The sequence below is a fragment of the Glycine soja genome, chromosome 2 (assembly GCF_004193775.1).
Source record: "Glycine soja cultivar W05 chromosome 2, ASM419377v2, whole genome shotgun sequence".
Lineage (NCBI taxonomy): Eukaryota > Viridiplantae > Streptophyta > Magnoliopsida > Fabales > Fabaceae > Glycine > Glycine soja.
In genome coordinates, this window is record NC_041003.1 from 46502708 (window position 1) to 46521079 (window position 18372).

Here is an 18372-nt window from a genome sequence, read left to right on the forward strand (position 1 = left end):
ATCTCATTCTCTTTTAAATGCCAACTTGGGTTCATATATATATTAAAAGTAAAATATTCCACGAATCTCCAAAGTTGAATCATGAATGCACACTAATCCATTCCGTGTTTAGCAATTTTCGTCCCCTTCGTTTTGTTTTTCGAACAAATTTAATTGAATTAATTGGGTATAACATTTTTTTTCCCGGCCTCTATGAGAAATTTACAGGTTTTTGACAACATACGTTTGTTTTAGTTCAAGTTATGAAGGTTTTTTTTTTCACCTTCTTGAATTAGAGATAACAGTTATGATGAATTTTACTTAACAAAATACGATGTTTTCGAAAATTTGACTGCAATAAAAATGAGCTTTATTTTTTAATCCCTGAAATTATAAAATTTATGTGTTGTTAATCCTTAGTAAAGACCAAAAACTCATAATTTTTTGTTAAATTGATAGAATAAAATTACTTTTATTTTTATAGAACTAAAAAAAACTATCATACTTTAAAAAAAATAATTAATAAATATTTATGATTTTTATTTTGAACATGTTGGTGCGGTATCCGACCGTGGTCCTTCATCGCTGGAAGTTTCTCCATGGTACTCCTTTGTGTGATAGTATAAGGTTGCTTCATCGGATACTAAAACTAATTGGGGACATTATGTAGAGATATGCAGAGACTCTAACGCTCAATTTATATTTTGACAGAGTAACGACTTAGGTGTTTGTACAATGTGTATTTGGTTGAAATTGCCATAGAGCTATTTATATGCGAGATGCTGAAGATTTGGTATCCTTTCATCATGAGTTTGTCATATCTGTTAAAGGGTTATATAGCGAAGGTTACATGATTAATAATGATTGATATGTAGATGATGGTTGTTTTTAGGATGAATCAGTCAATTAGTTGATGTGGGAGAGGTTCAGCTAGTCGGCTTGGTATATGTTTGATTAAAATGTTGAATTCTGTTTTACTTCCGTGGTTCTCAAGTGCATTTTTCTCATTTGGTGTCTTTTCAAATTCATCTTTTACTTTTCCTAAAACTTATCATCTATTATTGGATTTTTCTGATTTAGCGAAACATCATTGATCTATTTTTGAATGAATTCTCATTATTATTTTATGGGAATAATTATTTTTAATTGTGGTCCATTTTTTGTCTATGTTTAATCTACCTTTGAGTAACGCCCAATAACAACTCATGATCTTATCTTAAAATCTTATTCATATCCATGTTTTGATTGAGACAGGTTGCACTCTGTAATGGACAAAACTCTATAGATAGAAATGAGTGTTCTCAGTCTTGCATTACCAAATCTATTCCTCTTTTCACATAAACACATCATCAAGTTTGAGCCAGTAAAAGTCTGAAAAATTAAAACTGTGAAAGTTGATAGCAATAGCTGGAAGTATTTACCTCTGAAATTTATTTTTCTTTTCTGCTTTCACTGTTTGATCTGAATGTATTGTTTATGATTATTAACACGTTCAGGTTAGTATTTAGATTTTACATTTGATACCAGAGTCTTGTATGTCTCTGCCTTGCTTTGTTTGACACTCATATATCTGAAACGTTGTTTTATTAAGATATGGACATTCTGTTTTTGAACATTTTAATCATTAATAAGACCTGAAATCATATGGAAATTGAGTTTCTAAGCTTTCTGTGAATTAAAACGATGAGTTTGGTGTTGAGAATGAAGAAACAATCAGGTTTCTATTTAGGTTTGCGGGATGGAAAAGGTATCGCCTTGTTACGTCGGCATCACGTGAAATATTAGTCCATACTGCAAAGGTCTTTTGTTACTGCTTCCTTTGACCCACCGTGACATCAAATGTTTTAATAAGCTAATAATCTGATGCGAGCCCTTTGTTTCTACTTAATTGAAGTCCAATAGTCCTCTTGATATCACATGAAAGTTTGAAACAAGTTAATGTCATGTTTATGATCTTGAAAGCCCTTTATGTGAGGCCATCATTTTCTTCTTTTGAAAGTTCATGTATATTGTTTACTTTTACAATCATATTTCTATACGTGCATGTTTTGCTATTTAAGTTTTATAAAGTACTTTAATGGGTTTAATTAATATATTGCTCATAATTAATTTATTATTTATGTGCTTAGATTAATTTAATTATATGAGTTTGCATGTATAATTTTTATTGATGATTATACATATGATAGATAATTAAATTAAATGGTTTAGAACATATATGGTTATGAATTATTTATTGCACTTTAATGTGTTTAAATTATTTGTTTATTTAGTTTAATTGTATGTTTAAATTTGATATTTATTTAAGCATGCAATATTAAGTTAAATAATGTATGCACATTAAAATTAATGATTAAAGAGCTTGTGTGGTTTCCTTTATTGAATAATGATATGCATATATTGTTTATTTATTTCCTGAATTTTGTATGACATTTTATGTTTATTGTACATGCAAAATTATGTTAAATAATATTTATGCAATCTTATATGATTATTTTCATTATTTAGGATATTATGTAAATATTTAGCACATTAAGAATTAATTAATGTTAAGTGTTAATATATTTTTTAATTGATTAAAGAGTAGCCACAACATCTTCAATTGATTAGAATTATAAATAAAGTTTTAGAATCACATTTAAGACATTAGTTGTAATTAATCATATGTGATATAATGAAATCTATCCATGTCATAAGAATTTTATTATATTTGTATGATTAAGTAGAATAAAATATTAGGTTATATTTCTTAATCTATCCTCAGGAATTAAGAAAAGGAACATAATTTGGTAGTTTTGTCAAAAGGTTATTGAATGAATTTGATTGAATAAGACTTTAGTCCACAAGCAAGTTTTATGTCACTAAATTTATACATTAAGTCATGGTTTACATTGATAAAGCATGACATTTTATTTTAGTTTCAAATTATGAGTAATCAGCATGTATGTTTGATTTTTGCAATTAATCAATTTGCAAACATTTTTTATATTAAGTGCAATGTTCCCGAATTAAAAGGAGACAATTATAAGGTTTGTTCAGAGAGAGTTCTTCTCCATTTAGGTTGGATGAACATTGGCTATGTTATTAGTCAAGACGAACCACCGAGTATTAATGAAACTAGTACTCCAGATGTTGTTGATCTTTTTGAAAAATGGGAGAGATCCAATCGTCTCTCCATGATGTTCATAAAAACCAAATCATATGCTAGTATTCGTAGTTTTGTCGATCAGCATGAGAAAGTTAAGGATCTTTTGAAGGGCATTGATTTGTTACATCTTATAAGACCATTGCTAGTAGTTCTAATCCTTAAGGCTCTATGTGATAAAGGGCATGTGTGATCACATCATACACATGAGGGATATGGAGGCTCAGCTTAAAGCCTTAGAACTTATCATGTCAAATTCTTTCCTAGTACACTATTTTGTGTACTTTGTCTTTGTAGTATGTACCTTTCAAAATCTCTTATAACACACATAAGGATAAGTGACCAATTAATGAAATTTTGACTATGTGTGTTCAAGAAGAGGAAAGGTTGATCATGAAATAGGGAAAAAAGGGTGAACTTAACTCTTCATGGAATGAAGAAAGGGGATCAAGCTAAGAATAAGGGCAAGATTACTGCTAAGCTAGTCATAAAGAATGAGTCAAAGTGTTTCTTTTGCAATAAGAAATGGCACATTAAGAAAGATTGCTCAAAATTTAAGAGTTGGCTCAACAAGAAAAATATTCCATTTGATTTTGTTTGTTATGAATCTAATAAGGTTAATGTTAATCATAACACATGGTGGATTAATTCTGGTTCTACAATCCATGTTTCTAATAGCTTGCAGGGTATGGAAAACCTAAGGAGGCCAGTGGAAAGTGAGTAGTACATATATTCAAGAAGCAAGATGAGCTCACATGTGGAAGTCATTGGGACATGCAATTTAGTTTTAAGCAACGATTCTTTAAGAATTTGATTTTTGTACTTGCACCGTTGGATTTTTACTTTAATTTTTCAGATTTTGGTTTTTCTTTAATTAATAAATCTGGAATTATTGGTTCTTGTGCATTACTTGATGGACTTTACTTTATTGAATTGCAAAATGACGTTGTTTATAATTCTATGCATGTTACTGTTGGGTTAAAACGATGTGTTGTGAAAGAGGAATCCTTTATGTTGTGACACCAAAGATTAGGACACATCTCTATTGAGAGAATTAAGAGATTGGTAAATGAAGAGGTACTTAGTGCTTTGGATTTTGCTGATTTTGAAACTTATGTAGATTGCATTAAGGGTAAGTAAACTAACAAGTCTAAGAAAGGTGTAAAGAGGAGCTAAACCTATTAGAAATCATACACATAAATATTTGTTATCCAGACTTAGACTCAAGTGGTCCAAAATACTTTATCACTTTCATAGACGATTATTCATGATATATGCATCTCTACTTACTTCATTCTAAAGATGGCTTTAGGAAGATATTAGAGTAATCTAGGTGTTGATCACTAGAAAGCTACAAAGAAAATGATGAGATATCTTTAAGGAACAAATGATTACATGCTTATGTATAAATGAACTGATTGTCTATTGGTGATCGGCTACTCAGAATTAGACTATGCTGGATGCATTGATTCACAAAAATCAACATCTGGTTATATTTTTTATACTAGCTAGTAGAGTTTTATCTTGGAGAAGTGTTAAGCAGACCTTGACTGCTACTTCCATTATGGAGGCTGAGTTCATTTCTTGTTTTGAGGCTACCTCGAGCATGGTGTATGGTTGAAGAGTTTCATGTCTAGGTTTAGACTTGTGAACTATATTTCTAGGCCATTGAAGTTGTACCGTGACAACTCTGTTGCGATATTCATGGCTAAGAACAACAAAAGTGAAAGTCAAAGTAAGCACATTGACATCGAGTACTTAGCCATAAGAAAACATGTTATAGAAAAAAATGGTCATTGAACACGTGAGCATTGAGTTGATGATTGCCGATCCTTTGACTAAAGACATGCTATCAAAGAATTTTAATGATCATGTTGTACGAATGAGACTTGGTTCTATGATGTGATTTCATTATACGTACATTTTTTTGTTTTCAATGAAACTCTTGTTCAATTTGATGTTTTCTCATGTGAATTTGTGCACATATTTATTTATTTTGAGAAATATGATTAAGTTTAAATGTAGAATAAATATATGATTTATTCAATAAGTCGAGAGCTAGCATTTAGAGACTTGGTATATTGTGGTACATGGAAGATAATATTCGTTATTGAATGACCTATCGTCATGACTCATATATTCTATTTCTTGTTATGACGAATGTTGGGTTAAACGGATCAAGTGGGGGAATGTTGGATTTCCCTAGTTTAGTGGAACATAATTGCTCTATTTTTTTAATGAATTCTTGTTGCTATTTTATGGGAAAAACCATTTTCAATTATAGTATATTTTTTGTCCACGTTCAACCCACGTTGAGCAACATTCAACAACAATCCATGATCTTATCCCAAGATCTTTTTCATACCGATGAGCAGAGCTCTATAAATAAAATCGGGTGCTCTTAATTTTGCATCACAAAGCCTACTTCTCTATTAAGATAAACACACCTTTGAGTTTGAGTGAGTGATGGTCTGGAAAGCTAAAATTGTGAAAGCTGAAGAATGTTGATAACAATGACTGGAGGTATGTATTTTTGAAATTTATTTTCTTCTCTGTTTTTGCTGTTTGATCTGAATGTGTTACTTTTGATTGTTAACATGTTTAGATCAATATTTAAATTTTACATCTATTGTTATCTATCCTTATGAAGGAAAGAGTAAGGGAGAATCTTAAATAACCAAAGGATTGAGATTGAGGCACATCATCAATAGCTAGATAATGTGTCACCTTATCAAACTCAAGGAAGAACCAATTTTCCGATGAAGTTGTGGGTTCTCTGTATGGTCACTTGAGAGACTCTAAGGTGGACATCAAAATATTTCTAGTTGCTAAATCGTGCTTCAAGAAAAGAGATTTATTTCAAAAATATTCAAATGTAAAAATATAGTATGTCTTACTTTTTTGGTTTACTACAAGTTGTATAATAATATCATATTTAGATAAGATTATTCCACATCCAAGTCAATAAACTTTACACTATTGAATGCAATAAAAATGGAATATTAACAAAAAAGCATGTTTAAACCATTTTATTAATTTATTCATATTTTTGAAAGAAAGAAAGAAATAACGTTCCGAAAGTGCCGCACCCCAGGCAAAGCAAAGTCTTATCCAGCCAGAAAGATTAGAAGAGCAAAGAACAAAAGTGGTCAGATACCAAAATATCCCGCATTTATTTCCTTCCCCAGTATTCTTCCCTCCTTTCAGATTCTCACCAGATACATAATAGATACCCCCCGTATGCTCCCTCTTCACCCTCCATTAATGTCCCCTCCTCGATTTTCCAAACCCTCTCTCTCTCTCTCTACCCTAATCTCCTTCTCGCCCACCCTCTATATAATACTCCATACAACATAGCATAACATTCGTATATACACACAGTACCAACCACTCTTTTTTACTTATGGCATCTTTCATCTTCACACCTGTACTCTTTCTTCTTATCATCTCCGCCGTCCTTCTCTTCCTCCACCGCCGATCCCGCTGCCGGCGCTTCCGCCTACCGCCTGGGACACTCGGGCTCCCCTTCGTCGGCGAAACCTTACAGCTCATATCAGCTTACAAGAGTGACAACCCGGAACCCTTCATGGACCAGCGCGTGAAACGGTACGGCCCAATCTTCACCACCCATGTGTTCGGCGAACCCACCGTGTTCTCGACCGACCCAGAAACGAACCGGTTCATTTTGCTCAACGAAGGGAAGCTCTTCGAATGCAGCTACCCCGGTTCGATATCGAACCTCCTTGGGAAACACTCTCTGCTCCTCATGAAAGGTTCTCTTCACAAGAGAATGCACTCCCTCACTATGAGCTTCGCCAACTCCTCCATCATCAAGGACCATTTATTGGTCGACATAGACCGCCTCATCCGGCTCAACTTGGATTCCTGGTCCGACCGGGTTCTTCTCATGGAAGAAGCCAAGAAGGTTAGCTCATTATAATCATTAATTCATTTTATTTGAATAATATCTTTATTGTCAAAAACACGCGTGAATGAATCAACAGCTGATACGAAATTATTTCAAACTTAAATTTATAATATCGATTTCGAACTCTAAATACATTTAATATATCAGTATATAGTATTCAGAAAGAAAGTTTTACTACTTCGAACAAGAATGATACTTGTACTTTCTGTATGATATTTTATGAAAAATATATACCTTATATTAAAAATAGTTTAATGCTATTGCGAATAAGTTTGATTTAACTTTCCCAAAATCGAATAACTGAGTCAAATATGCCGTGGATCGCTCGAGTTGAGCTCACTTGCTATCATGATATGAACGTGAATCATATTGGGGAGGTGGACCAGTTGTTTGCGCCTCATAATAATGTTTATCTGGATTTTGTTTGTTTTGTTTATTTAGTTCAAAGTTCACCAGGGGAGTTGTGTCTGTATTTTTCTCCATTTTGGTTCTAACTTTGTATTTTATTCGATTATTTTTGGGTTGAATGGTGTTAAAAAGTTCGATTAGTTAATAGTTTATGGATGATGTTTAGCATGTGAGTGTGATTTACGTGATGGAAATGGAACTGGAGTTGGTGACTCAGATTCCATGGTTTAGTATATTGTGTCCAATTTCCGTGCGTACGAGGCCCCACGTTAACTACAATGGGGTTTTTATGGCTGCGAAAGAATAATAATCATTCCCTATATAAACTATTGCTTCGCATGCACATGTATGATTTTGTTCTTCATGTGACATGTTATCAATGTATATATTTTATGGTATTGTGTATGGGCAAATATATTATTATTTTTATTATTTAAAATATTAAAATTTGATTAGCTAATATTTTTTTAAAACTTTATATTTAAAATAACATTACTTACACTTTTTCCTTTTTTCTTACGGAACTTACACTTTTTTCCTAAAAATGTTAGAAAAGAAAATTTTCCTTTTGTAATAATGCTTCTCTCTCTCTCTCTCTAGTTTCTTCTAAATTTAATGGTGTCATGATGATGGTAATATTTACTATATTTTTGCTTTGATGGGTTGCTTGCAGATAACGTTTGAGTTGACAGTGAAGCAGCTGATGAGCTTTGATCCAGGTGAATGGACTGAGACACTAAGGAAAGAGTACGTGCTTGTGATTGAAGGATTTTTCTCAGTTCCCTTGCCTCTCTTCTCAAGTACCTACCGTAGAGCCATCAAGGTGTGCATGCTCTTTAATTAATTTCTCTTTTATTTGACTTATTGTTATATTCGTCTGCGTGTATAAGATAAATTAAGCACACCAATTTGTTATTTTTTTTAAAAAGAATAATTACACACGTTATGATAACATGATTTTTTTAACAAAATAATCTTTAAAAAAAATAAATATAAGTCAGATAATAAAAAATGAATAAGTAATCTCTAAATATTTCCGTACTGTAAAGGACTTTTGAACTTTGAAAATTGCTCTCATCCTAGAAAGTTTCCAAAACACAATTTACCTAAACTTTCTATTAAAAAGAAAAAAGATAAATGTAAGGAAATGTTGAATTATGTAGGCTAGGACGAAGGTGGCAGAGGCATTAACACTGGTAGTGAGGGATAGAAGAAAAGAAAGCGTAACGGAGGAGAAAAAGAATGACATGCTAGGGGCATTGTTGGCCTCCGGCTACCACTTTTCCGACGAGGAAATAGTCGATTTTATGTTGGCTTTGCTCGTCGCCGGCTATGAAACCACCTCTACAATAATGACTCTTGCCATCAAGTTCCTCACCGAGACTCCCTTAGCACTGGCACAACTCAAGGTACGTGAAACATATAAGCATCAATTATTAATTAACCATATACTGTATAAATTTTTTATTTTTCTTATGTAATATATGGCGAATGAATATAAATATATATAGCTAGCTAGGGTAGTGGGCCATATAGATGTAGCTCCTTCCTTAGAATTACCCCACCAGCGTGTGCATGTCCATGTCCATGACCACCGTTCATGTGGTGTGGTCTCCTTTGAAATCTCATTTTCGTTATCTCTATACTCACCACTTCCCCCATTCTAGGTTGACCTATATTTTGCTTGCCGTCAAATTTTTTATTATTTATGAATGAATGCATAGTTAAAAGTGACAACGAAATAACTCAAATAAGTTAGTTTCAATTAAAAGTGACAGCGAAATAACTCAAATAAGTTAGTCTCAAATAAGTAGTACTACTATTTTCTGTATTAAAATAATTCAAAAAACTTTTAGACACAGGTTTCTTTTTGACGGTGCGAGAGGCAAGACAAAGAAAGCAAAAGATTTGATGGCTGGTTTTGTTGTTTTCTGCACGTCTAATAGTTTTCAATTGAAATTGAAACTTGGGGTTAAAGCCTGTCCCCGTAAACTTTCCAACGGGGTTAATGCGGTTGAAAACTTGCAACTCATGCATTGGCTTGGACAGAACAATCATCAAGATAACCATGTAGGTGTGTAGACTGTGGTATAGTTGGGTTGGGGAATAGTGTAGATAATTTCACCACTCAAGCGACATTTTAATTAGTCATATTATTACGTACATGTTTAATTGCGGCTGAAGTTTGAGAAATATAATTACTTTTTGTCAAAGATTTTTCAAAATACTAATAAAAAAAACTAATTACTCTTTGGGAAAATAAAGCTAAAAGATTATTCATTCCATTCTCCCTAAGTTATCATCCAGCACGTGAATTAACTCGTACAATATTTTAAAACTTGTTAATAGAACAACTAAATATAGACTAAAAACCCAAATGCAATTACATGAAAAATGATTCATAAACTTTCACCATACTCAAAGTTAATACAGTATCGAATAACGAGGTTTGTCTTTAAATTGTCGGCAGTCTTGATTCTTGATATGGTGACATAGGATTAATCGATCTGAGTAATTTTGAGACCACCTTATATACAAGCTAGCTACATGGTCAAAGTTAAAAGGGGCGTACCCTAGTCAAAATCATGGAACCAACGGACAAAATTATTAGACCTGAACTGCACACTGCACAGCACGCTTTGTAGTTCTTCTGCCAATTGTCAAATTGTCATGAAAAAAATTCCGAGTAAAACAACCAATAATAATTTCAAAAGAAAAAAAAAGAGAAGTGACAAAAAATAATCTGATTACACTTTGGCCCCACTTGCGCGCAATTGCTTTGATGATTGGTCACTTAGAATTTGTTCGAGAAAATGAAAAAAAATAGAATGAAAATAAACTGAGAGGAAAATTAAATTAAAGTAAGATTTAAAAGTGAGTTTCATATCTGATTTTAACTGTTAATTTTCCTTGTTTTTTGGTTTCTCAATTATCACTCAAACGAATGAACCCTTAAGGGGCTTATGGGTCATTTCACATGTACTGAGTATGTGGAGAACTGGTTCAACTTTGGTGCGGCGCAGAGTTATGCCTCTGGTTCCCTCGTGGTTATGCATGATTTCGAGGATCATTAATGATCCAATGGTCCAAATTTTAAGTGAAAGATGATGATATGACTGATTAGGCCCCACTGTTGGGACAGCATAGCTTAAGTCCCCGCCCTTCACTTTCCTCCTTGGACCTGTTTTTCGGTTGTGCACAAGTTCAATTACTACTACTAGTTTTGATATTTGTTTTTTGTGATTAATTAATTGATTAATGATTATTGCATTGTGTTGTCAACTATTAATCCAAACTAGAGAGTTTGATTGGAGATTTCTTTGTGTTGTTTTGGCAGGAAGAGCATGATCAAATCAGAGCCAAGAAGAGTTGCCCAGAGGCACCACTGGAGTGGACAGATTATAAGTCAATGGCATTTACTCAATGTGTAAGAATATCTTTAAATTCTGATTCAGTAACAAAAGGCACAAACAGTTTCTATTAAGTTTATCATTATTATTAATCTTGTCCACTCTTTCCTTCCTTTTTAACTGGAATGTGCATAATATAGGTTGTGAATGAGACTTTAAGGGTGGCAAACATAATTGGTGCGATATTTAGGAGAGCAATGACAGACATCAACATAAAAGGTAATGGTATCAACTATTACCAATTATATTATCTATAAGCAAATTAGACAACAATTTAATTTTAATATATATGCAATCAATGAACTTAAGTTTTAATTCCTCCCATGTACGTAATAAATAGGTTACACTATTCCAAAGGGATGGAGGGTCGTTGCTTCATTTCGTGCGGTACATCTAAACCCTGACCATTTCAAAGATGCCCGCACCTTCAATCCATGGAGATGGCAGGTAACTCACTCTCTTTCATTTCATAAATACAGGAGAAGAAAATAAGAAAAAATAATGAAATAAACTCTGACTTAAGTTATTACGTATAAATTAAAAATAAACTTTTAAAAAACTAATACGGTAGAGTTTTTATAAATTTTCTTATGCATATACTGATTTTAACTTATGGAGAAGTTAATTTTATTTTATCTTCTCATTTTATTCTTCTAGAAATGCTTACGAAAAAGTTTATCTAAACAGGTTCATGATTTCATTGCTCTATCTTCAATTTCCCTTAGATTTCTATGTATCAGTTGCTTACTTAGGACTAAAATTGCAGAGTAACTCAGAAGCAAGTAGCCCTGGGAATGTATATACCCCATTTGGAGGAGGGCCACGTCTGTGTCCTGGGTATGAGCTTGCCAGAGTGGTGCTCTCTGTCTTCCTTCATCGCATTGTCACCCGTTATAGGTACAACACAATATCAAAGTATTAGTATACTTAACTCTTTTTTTTACAATGGGACTCAATCACGGATTGTCATACGTGATAATATTTTTATAATGCTAAATATGTCCCTTTTTAGGTTTGAAAACCAAGATAAAGAGAAGTTTCTCATGTTAAATCACATTATACTTTTTCATTTATTTTAAATTATGATATGGATATGTTTTACTTATATTTTGTTTTTTTTTTTTTTTACTTTATTCATCTCCCTTGAGACAACTCAAATCCATTGAGGTGCTCTTCTTCACTAATGCTCTCTTTCAATCTTGTGCCAGTTGGTTTCCTGCAGAAGAAGATAAGTTGGTGTTTTTTCCAACGACTAGGACGCAGAAGAGGTATCCTATCATAGTGAAGCGTAGAGAGGAGTCCAAACTAAGTAAATCGCCATGAGAGACACCACACAAAGAAGAGGAAGAAGAGATTGTAGATGATTTTAATCATTGTAATGTCTAATGTATTAAGCAATAATGAAGTTTCATCCACTAGTTTAGCCGTTTATATTTTATTTATTTTAGGGGGTTATAGGAAGGAATGTCTTATTAGTAGACCTTAGGAAGGGATGGGAAATGAGGATGTGAAAGATCAAACCCCTCATCACCCTAATAAAACAGTTGAGCTAAATCCACCTGTGTATATGATCTTAATTAATTCCTACAAAATCCTTTCACGTATATCATAATAAATCAATGGCGTAAGTATCCTGTTATGTTGGTATTTAAGTGTTTTTCAGTCTGCATTAGAAATGAATACGAAACAATCAAAATTTCAAATGAATATTTAGAAATGAATCAGGGGACTAAATGTAAGATATCATATAATATGGAAAGTAAATATAGGCCATAAATATGAAGTCAACATACTGTGTGTTAAGGGAAATATTCTTTAATGTAACAGACGGACCATGAGTGCAAATAGGATATGTGATCAAAATTTTCTACTATTATTGCTGTACCCGAAACCTTTACAGGGGTATAAGAAAACTATAGCACTTTAATTCTCTCGCACATGATGCTGTAAATCACTGATTGAAATTCCGAGAATACAGTTAATAGTAAATTTATGCTTAGTTTATATATTAAATGTTTTAGTTATGTAATAGTTTCTTTAGGTTTTAATTATAATTTGGTGTTAATATATTTAATAATTATTTGTAAGTTTAATATTTTCTTTTTGAAAGGAAGTTTAATATTTTCTTGTTTTGTTATGTTTTGTACATTTTTTTTTACTTATTACTTATTAGTTTTAAAGATATATGAGTCTACAGTAATTCTATTTATATTTTTAATAACATTATTATTATTATTATTAATTTCAAGGTTTTTTTATTATATTTTTTTTAACCTTCCAATTTATAAGACAAAATAGATCTTGATTAATCTAAAATTTGGTTAAAAAATAAATAAAATCTGACAAAAAATTATTTTCATCAACAATCAATCAAGAGTAATACTCGAATTATTCAACCTTAAATTCGGTTTTCTTTATATATAGATAGCCTTCAAATTCTTCATTCGTTTAAATTGCTTGAAGAACTGGATAACGGGTTAATGCTACAAATAATCAATTAAATTCATACTTTCATTAGACCTTTGGCCAGAGAAAAAAAAAGATTCATTCACTTTTTTATATGTACAAGAAGATATTCAAAAGACAAGGGGGGAAATAAACTTTAGAAAAACAATGGTAAACACAAAAAATAGACCGCTTATTGTGTTAAATGTAACCTCGTGGCTTTAACCCGTCTCTCTATCCAGTGTTAGGTGTCAGGGTTACGGTTACTGACATGCATGCATTGGACAAATTAACCTGTATATACAAGGAGAATAAGATTAGCATTTTAGGTTTTGGTTCAAAAAGTCACTGTATTTTACAAAATGAAAATAGTATAATACACCTTTTTTTCAAAAAAAAAATCAATTCTTGTGTTGTCATTGCATATTTTTATGTCGTCAATTAAAAAAAATATTCTTGAGATAATTTTTAATATAATTATTATAAAAATTAACAAATATCATATTTGTTATTGGAGAAATATATATAATGTAAAATACTTTTATTCAGTAATTGGATTTAATTAAATTGATCTGAAAAGGATTAGTTGAATACCTAGCTAAGCATTTCGTTGCCGCACCCAAGTACAAAAAATGAATAATTGACTGAAGGTGATAGCTGAAAATCTCTATGTTGGATTGATATAATTTCATCAAGCATCAATGTTGAGTCATAGACAGACTATAGAGTGGGTTCATTTGACTCTTTCTTCCTGAAAAATCTTCGGATACCCATTCTTGAAAGCTGAAATCTGCAAGCATATACAGCATGCCTAATTTTTTAGGGTAAAAATATCATATGTATATATCATTTTCCACCTTAATTTTACAATACTTTTCTTTTCAAAATAAAATGAGATATTTCCTAACATATTTTTTGTTTTCGAAAACGAAGGCGCAGATAAAAAAAGAAAAAAATAAACTGCAAAAATCAGCTTCCATTTCTTTGTCTCTTTTCCTCTGTTCAAATAGATATGCGTTGAATTATTTGTTTCCCATATTTTTGTATTATTTTCGTTTTTGTTCCTACTGATTTTGTTCTAAATTGTCCAGTTTAAATATAATTATAGTGAATTAATTGTCCAATAATTGTATTGTGATTAATTAATTGTATGACTATTGAGTGCTACTAGATTAAGCATAGGTCATAGGTGATTAACAATTAGAAATTATGAAAAATGAGTTCTGGAAGAATTAGGTAACATGATTAATCATATAGGTAAAACCAAATTTCTTAGGCTTCTCAAAGTCGAACTATTGTTTTTTTATTGCTTATGCTATTGAGTATTGAGATTCTTTTAAACTTGCTTTCATTCTTTTTTTTCCTTTTTCTTTTTCTTTCCTCGTTTTAATTTTAATTCAAACTTCACACTTAATTAAGTATTGTTTAAATAATTAAGGGATGGGAAATCTTACTACTTGCTACACGGGAAACAATATTTTGAATTTTTTAGTCTTAAATATTCAACTTATTATTTGTTTGAAAATATCCCTGTCTAACCATACTCACAAGCCAGCATTATCACAGTAACGTAACAATGAAAAGCACCCCTATCAATGTTTCCATTAAAAATAAAGAAAAATCATAAACAGCTATATTCCCTTTTATTTAATCAAAGAAAAGGTAAAAAAAAAAAAAGAGAGAAGAAGATTGACTTTTAAATACAAAAAATCAAAATTTTCATTTCTTCTATTTTCTCTTGAATTTAAATTTTAACTCTTTTTCTCTATCTCATTCTTTTCCACCTTACCAAATATTTCTCCACAAAACATAAACAAAGGCTTAAGAAGATTCTTTGATTGTAATGGGCATTTTATATTACTTTGATTAGAGCTAAAGAATGAATCGTGTCACTCATATTTTTATATGATAAGAACATGTAAAAAAAATGTATTTCTTTATAGAGGTGACCTCTACAAAAACTAGCAAATATATATAAAGAAACGATAAATACAATTTTTTCAAATGAAGATAACATGTGCAATAGTGCAAGGTATGAAATGATGATCGTTTTGACCTACCACCGTACCGGCCATGTACCATTAATTAAAACAAGAAGAGAACTGTTAGCTTTGATTTTTTTTTTTTTATAAAGAAAAAAGTAGAGTTGAGGTATGAAATGATCGTGATCGATAATACCTAATTTATGCAAGTTAAGATATGTAAAAGAATTTAATTAAAATATATTAAAAATGTAAAAATAAAATAAAACTAGACTATCATCTTACTCATGTTTAAATATCGGAGACCCTAAAATTAAATTCTCGAGAGACCTTAACGAAACATAAAATGTTTGAAGTGATCAAGAAGGGTCACCCCAATTTATTGAATGTGTTGAGCCTAAGATAGAAAAACTAACCTAAAGTTAATTAAAAGTCCAATCATCTTATATTTGGTCGACTCGTTTGGTCAAATGATTCACATCTAATTATATTTTGTCATATAACATTTTTATATGAACAATTGATCAAAATTAAAAATCTGAAGAAAAAAAAGTTGATCAAAATTAAAATCTATTTTAAAAATCTAAAAAATAATTTAACTAAATCAAGAGATAAAGGGAAAATCATTTTGAACTTTTTCATTTAAAACACCTAGTAATTAATTTCAAAACTTTATGGTATGTACCAATCGATCAATAATTAACCAGAAGATAAGCAAATACTATCATTTTTCTTCCTTTCTATTTTGTCTTGGTAGGAAATAAAGTGGGGGAGAAAAGAGTCTTACAGCTTCAATGTCAATCTTGTAAACGAGAAGCTTCCTTCTTTCTCTGCAACTTGTTCTGTAGGCAACAACGACATGCCCCACTGCCAAAGCACACGACCACACGAACAGAGCTATCTGGGAACTTCTATCATACCCTGACTCTCTTCCACTAACATTTGTGTTTAAGCTCAACACGTAAACAGCTTTCAAGCAAACAAATGTCAAAGACATCACTGAGCACAACATGGTGACTCCCAAATAAGGCCCATGTGAAAGCCTTGGCCTATCACAGAAACTATACACACCTACACAAAACCCACCACAAATTCGAACCATAGGAAATGAGGAATTAGAGTATTGCTTTTAATCATGATTTTAAATTGTGATTGTAGTCTTGCAAACACAAGCACAACAGTAATATTACTGCCGCAATTGCAATTGGGAACCGCTATTTAAAATCATGCTTTTAATTATAAAACTTAGATGGACTTCACTAAGTTTGTTTTTAGCATTATTTTTTTTAATTAGAATTAAAACTTTATCTCGATAATTCTCGTATAAATGTTTACATTAAGATCAACATAAATGATCGAGATAAAATTCCAGTTTTAATTAAAAGAATATATATATAAAAACAATTATGAAACTGTATCTAAGTTGTATCATGCTTATAACTCAAAAGGGTACTTAGAAATTGAAAATTTTGCTTTGTACATGTACTTACAGAAGATGACAAGTGATCGTGCAATAGATACTAGAGGTATGTCAATGAGAGAGTAGCCAAAATCGTAGTTCTCAAAATGGGAGAAGAGAAAAGATGGTGAAAAAGCTGAGAGTAGAGCTGAAGGAACAAGTGCATCGGCAATAACCAAGAGAACCGGGGCAGAGAAAAGAAGCAGTGATATAACCATGGTGATCAAGAAGAACACAATCTTCACACCCCTCAACAGCCTTTTGGATTTCTCTTCCTTTGAAAAACCCATGTTGGCCACTATGATCATTTTCTTTCCTGATTCCAATCCTTGACGTGCTTCAAAACTATTTTTGTTTATATTTACAAAGGGTTGAAGGCAAGAAACACGTGCAAGGCAATTCACAAGAAAAATGAAGGGGGAGGCTTAAGAGAGAGAGAGAGAGAGAGAGGCAAGGTGCAACGTTTTTTTACCGTAATTTGTTATATATATATATATGACGAATACGAATGCTTGGAACTTTACACGCACAAAACTTTAGACTTTCCTCTCTCCGTAACGCGGCAAACATCACACCTAAACGGCTTAAACGATAATCAACTGTATTTGTGTTTCAATTTTCAATGTTGTTTTATTTATAAGGGGAACTCGGAGGGTGATTCTATGTGAACACTCTATCACGTGGAATTTGGATCTATGTTGAGAGGGTGACATGCGTCATGTGTTTATTAGTCAACGAGATCTTACATTGACAAAATAAAAGGTGAAGTCTCATATTGTGAAAAAGTTTAGGATATGTGAAGAAAAAATCCATAAATTTAAGTTTAGTTGTAATTTATTGATGTAAAATTCTTTTCTCTCATATTTTTTGCATCATTTTTATTAATTGTGTATGATGTTGCTGTGGCTCAGTTACGGCATTGCTTGTTACTGCTGCATAATTGAATTCACCCAGTTCTAGCAAAATGTCAAAATATATAGAACTCTCTAAATTAACTTAGAATGAATTATTTATGTCCATGTTGGTGGGCTAGGATAACTTCTTCCAATAGAGTTGCAAAATCAAGATTCACGGCAAGGAAATTGAATTTTCTGCTCAAAAGTTACGTTAGCCTTAAAACTTCCAATATAATTAAAATAATAAATTAGGCCCGTGTTTTATTTCCTTGTTAGATAGTAGTACTTGTTTTTATGAGAAATAATTATAGAGCGGGGAGGTATCCTTCTCAATACAATAGAATGATGTAATTTCATTAAATTACATCCAACTGCATGATAGAAATAATTGTTATAACGCCAATTGCATGCTAGAAATATTAGTAGAAACCCACTTAAAGGATTAGTGCATGTAATTTCATCCAACTGCATGTACTAAACTAGTCTTTAGGTGTTAGGGATCTCCTTTGAGAGAGTTACCCACCACTTAGAGAATACGTACTTTTGGACCAATGGAAAAGATCAAAATTGATTTGGAAATATTTCAAATAAAAATTATAACATTTATTTAGACTAATGAAAGTAATTTAATTTAACTTTTTAAGTTATTTTATTAAACGTTTTTTTTTTAATTTTGACCAAAATATTTCCTTTAAACTTATTTAAGTAATTTTTCTAATG

The 18372-nt window shown here is 31.6% G+C and overlaps 2 protein-coding genes across 3 annotated transcripts; one reads left to right on the forward strand and one right to left on the reverse strand.

Moving 5' to 3' along the window:
• The first annotated feature begins 6219 nt into the window (after window positions 1–6219).
• Window positions 6220–12501, forward strand: LOC114399102 (cytochrome P450 90A1-like). The gene is made up of 8 exons (XM_028361209.1): window positions 6220–7049; window positions 8134–8283; window positions 8624–8869; window positions 10798–10887; window positions 11011–11089; window positions 11211–11317; window positions 11637–11767; window positions 12079–12501. The coding sequence occupies exons 1-8, from the start codon at window positions 6528–6530 to the stop codon at window positions 12191–12193; spliced, it is 1440 nt and encodes a 479-aa protein (XP_028217010.1). The 5' UTR covers window positions 6220–6527; the 3' UTR covers window positions 12194–12501.
• Window positions 12502–13360: 859 nt separating this feature from the next.
• Window positions 13361–17214, reverse strand: LOC114399111. 2 transcript variants are annotated; one of them, XM_028361230.1, is made up of 4 exons: window positions 16788–17212; window positions 16085–16368; window positions 13910–14105; window positions 13361–13609 (listed from the first exon to the last, which is right to left on the reverse strand). In XM_028361230.1, exons 1-3 carry the CDS (start codon window positions 17062–17064, stop codon window positions 14049–14051), a joined length of 618 nt encoding a protein of 205 aa, XP_028217031.1. In that variant the 5' UTR covers window positions 17065–17212; the 3' UTR covers window positions 13361–13609; window positions 13910–14048. The 2 variants fall into 2 exon arrangements, with proteins under 2 accessions (XP_028217031.1, XP_028217023.1); XM_028361222.1 differs by lacking the exon at window positions 13910–14105 and having other exon boundaries at window positions 13391–13609; window positions 16788–17214.
• Window positions 17215–18372: the final 1158 nt, after the last annotated feature.

What these genes read in the sequence shown, in the direction of transcription:
- LOC114399111 (XM_028361222.1), bottom strand. Translation starts at nt 17,064, where the DNA reads ATGATCATAGTGGCCAACATGGGTTTTTCAAAGGAAGAGAAATCCAAA. An exon ending in ACGATCACTTGTCATCTTCT is followed by an intron (nt 16,369 to 16,787) that starts GTAAGTACATGT and finishes GGTTTTGTGTAG; the next exon opens with GTGTGTATAGTTTCTGTGAT. An exon ending in ACAAGATTGACATTGAAGCT is followed by an intron (nt 13,610 to 16,084) that starts GTAAGACTCTTT and finishes TTGTATATACAG; the next exon opens with GTTAATTTGTCCAATGCATG.
- LOC114399102 (XM_028361209.1), top strand. Translation starts at nt 6,528, where the DNA reads ATGGCATCTTTCATCTTCACACCTGTACTCTTTCTTCTTATCATCTCC. An exon ending in CCTACCGTAGAGCCATCAAG is followed by an intron (nt 8,284 to 8,623) that starts GTGTGCATGCTC and finishes TGAATTATGTAG; the next exon opens with GCTAGGACGAAGGTGGCAGA. An exon ending in TCAATCCATGGAGATGGCAG is followed by an intron (nt 11,318 to 11,636) that starts GTAACTCACTCT and finishes CTAAAATTGCAG; the next exon opens with AGTAACTCAGAAGCAAGTAG.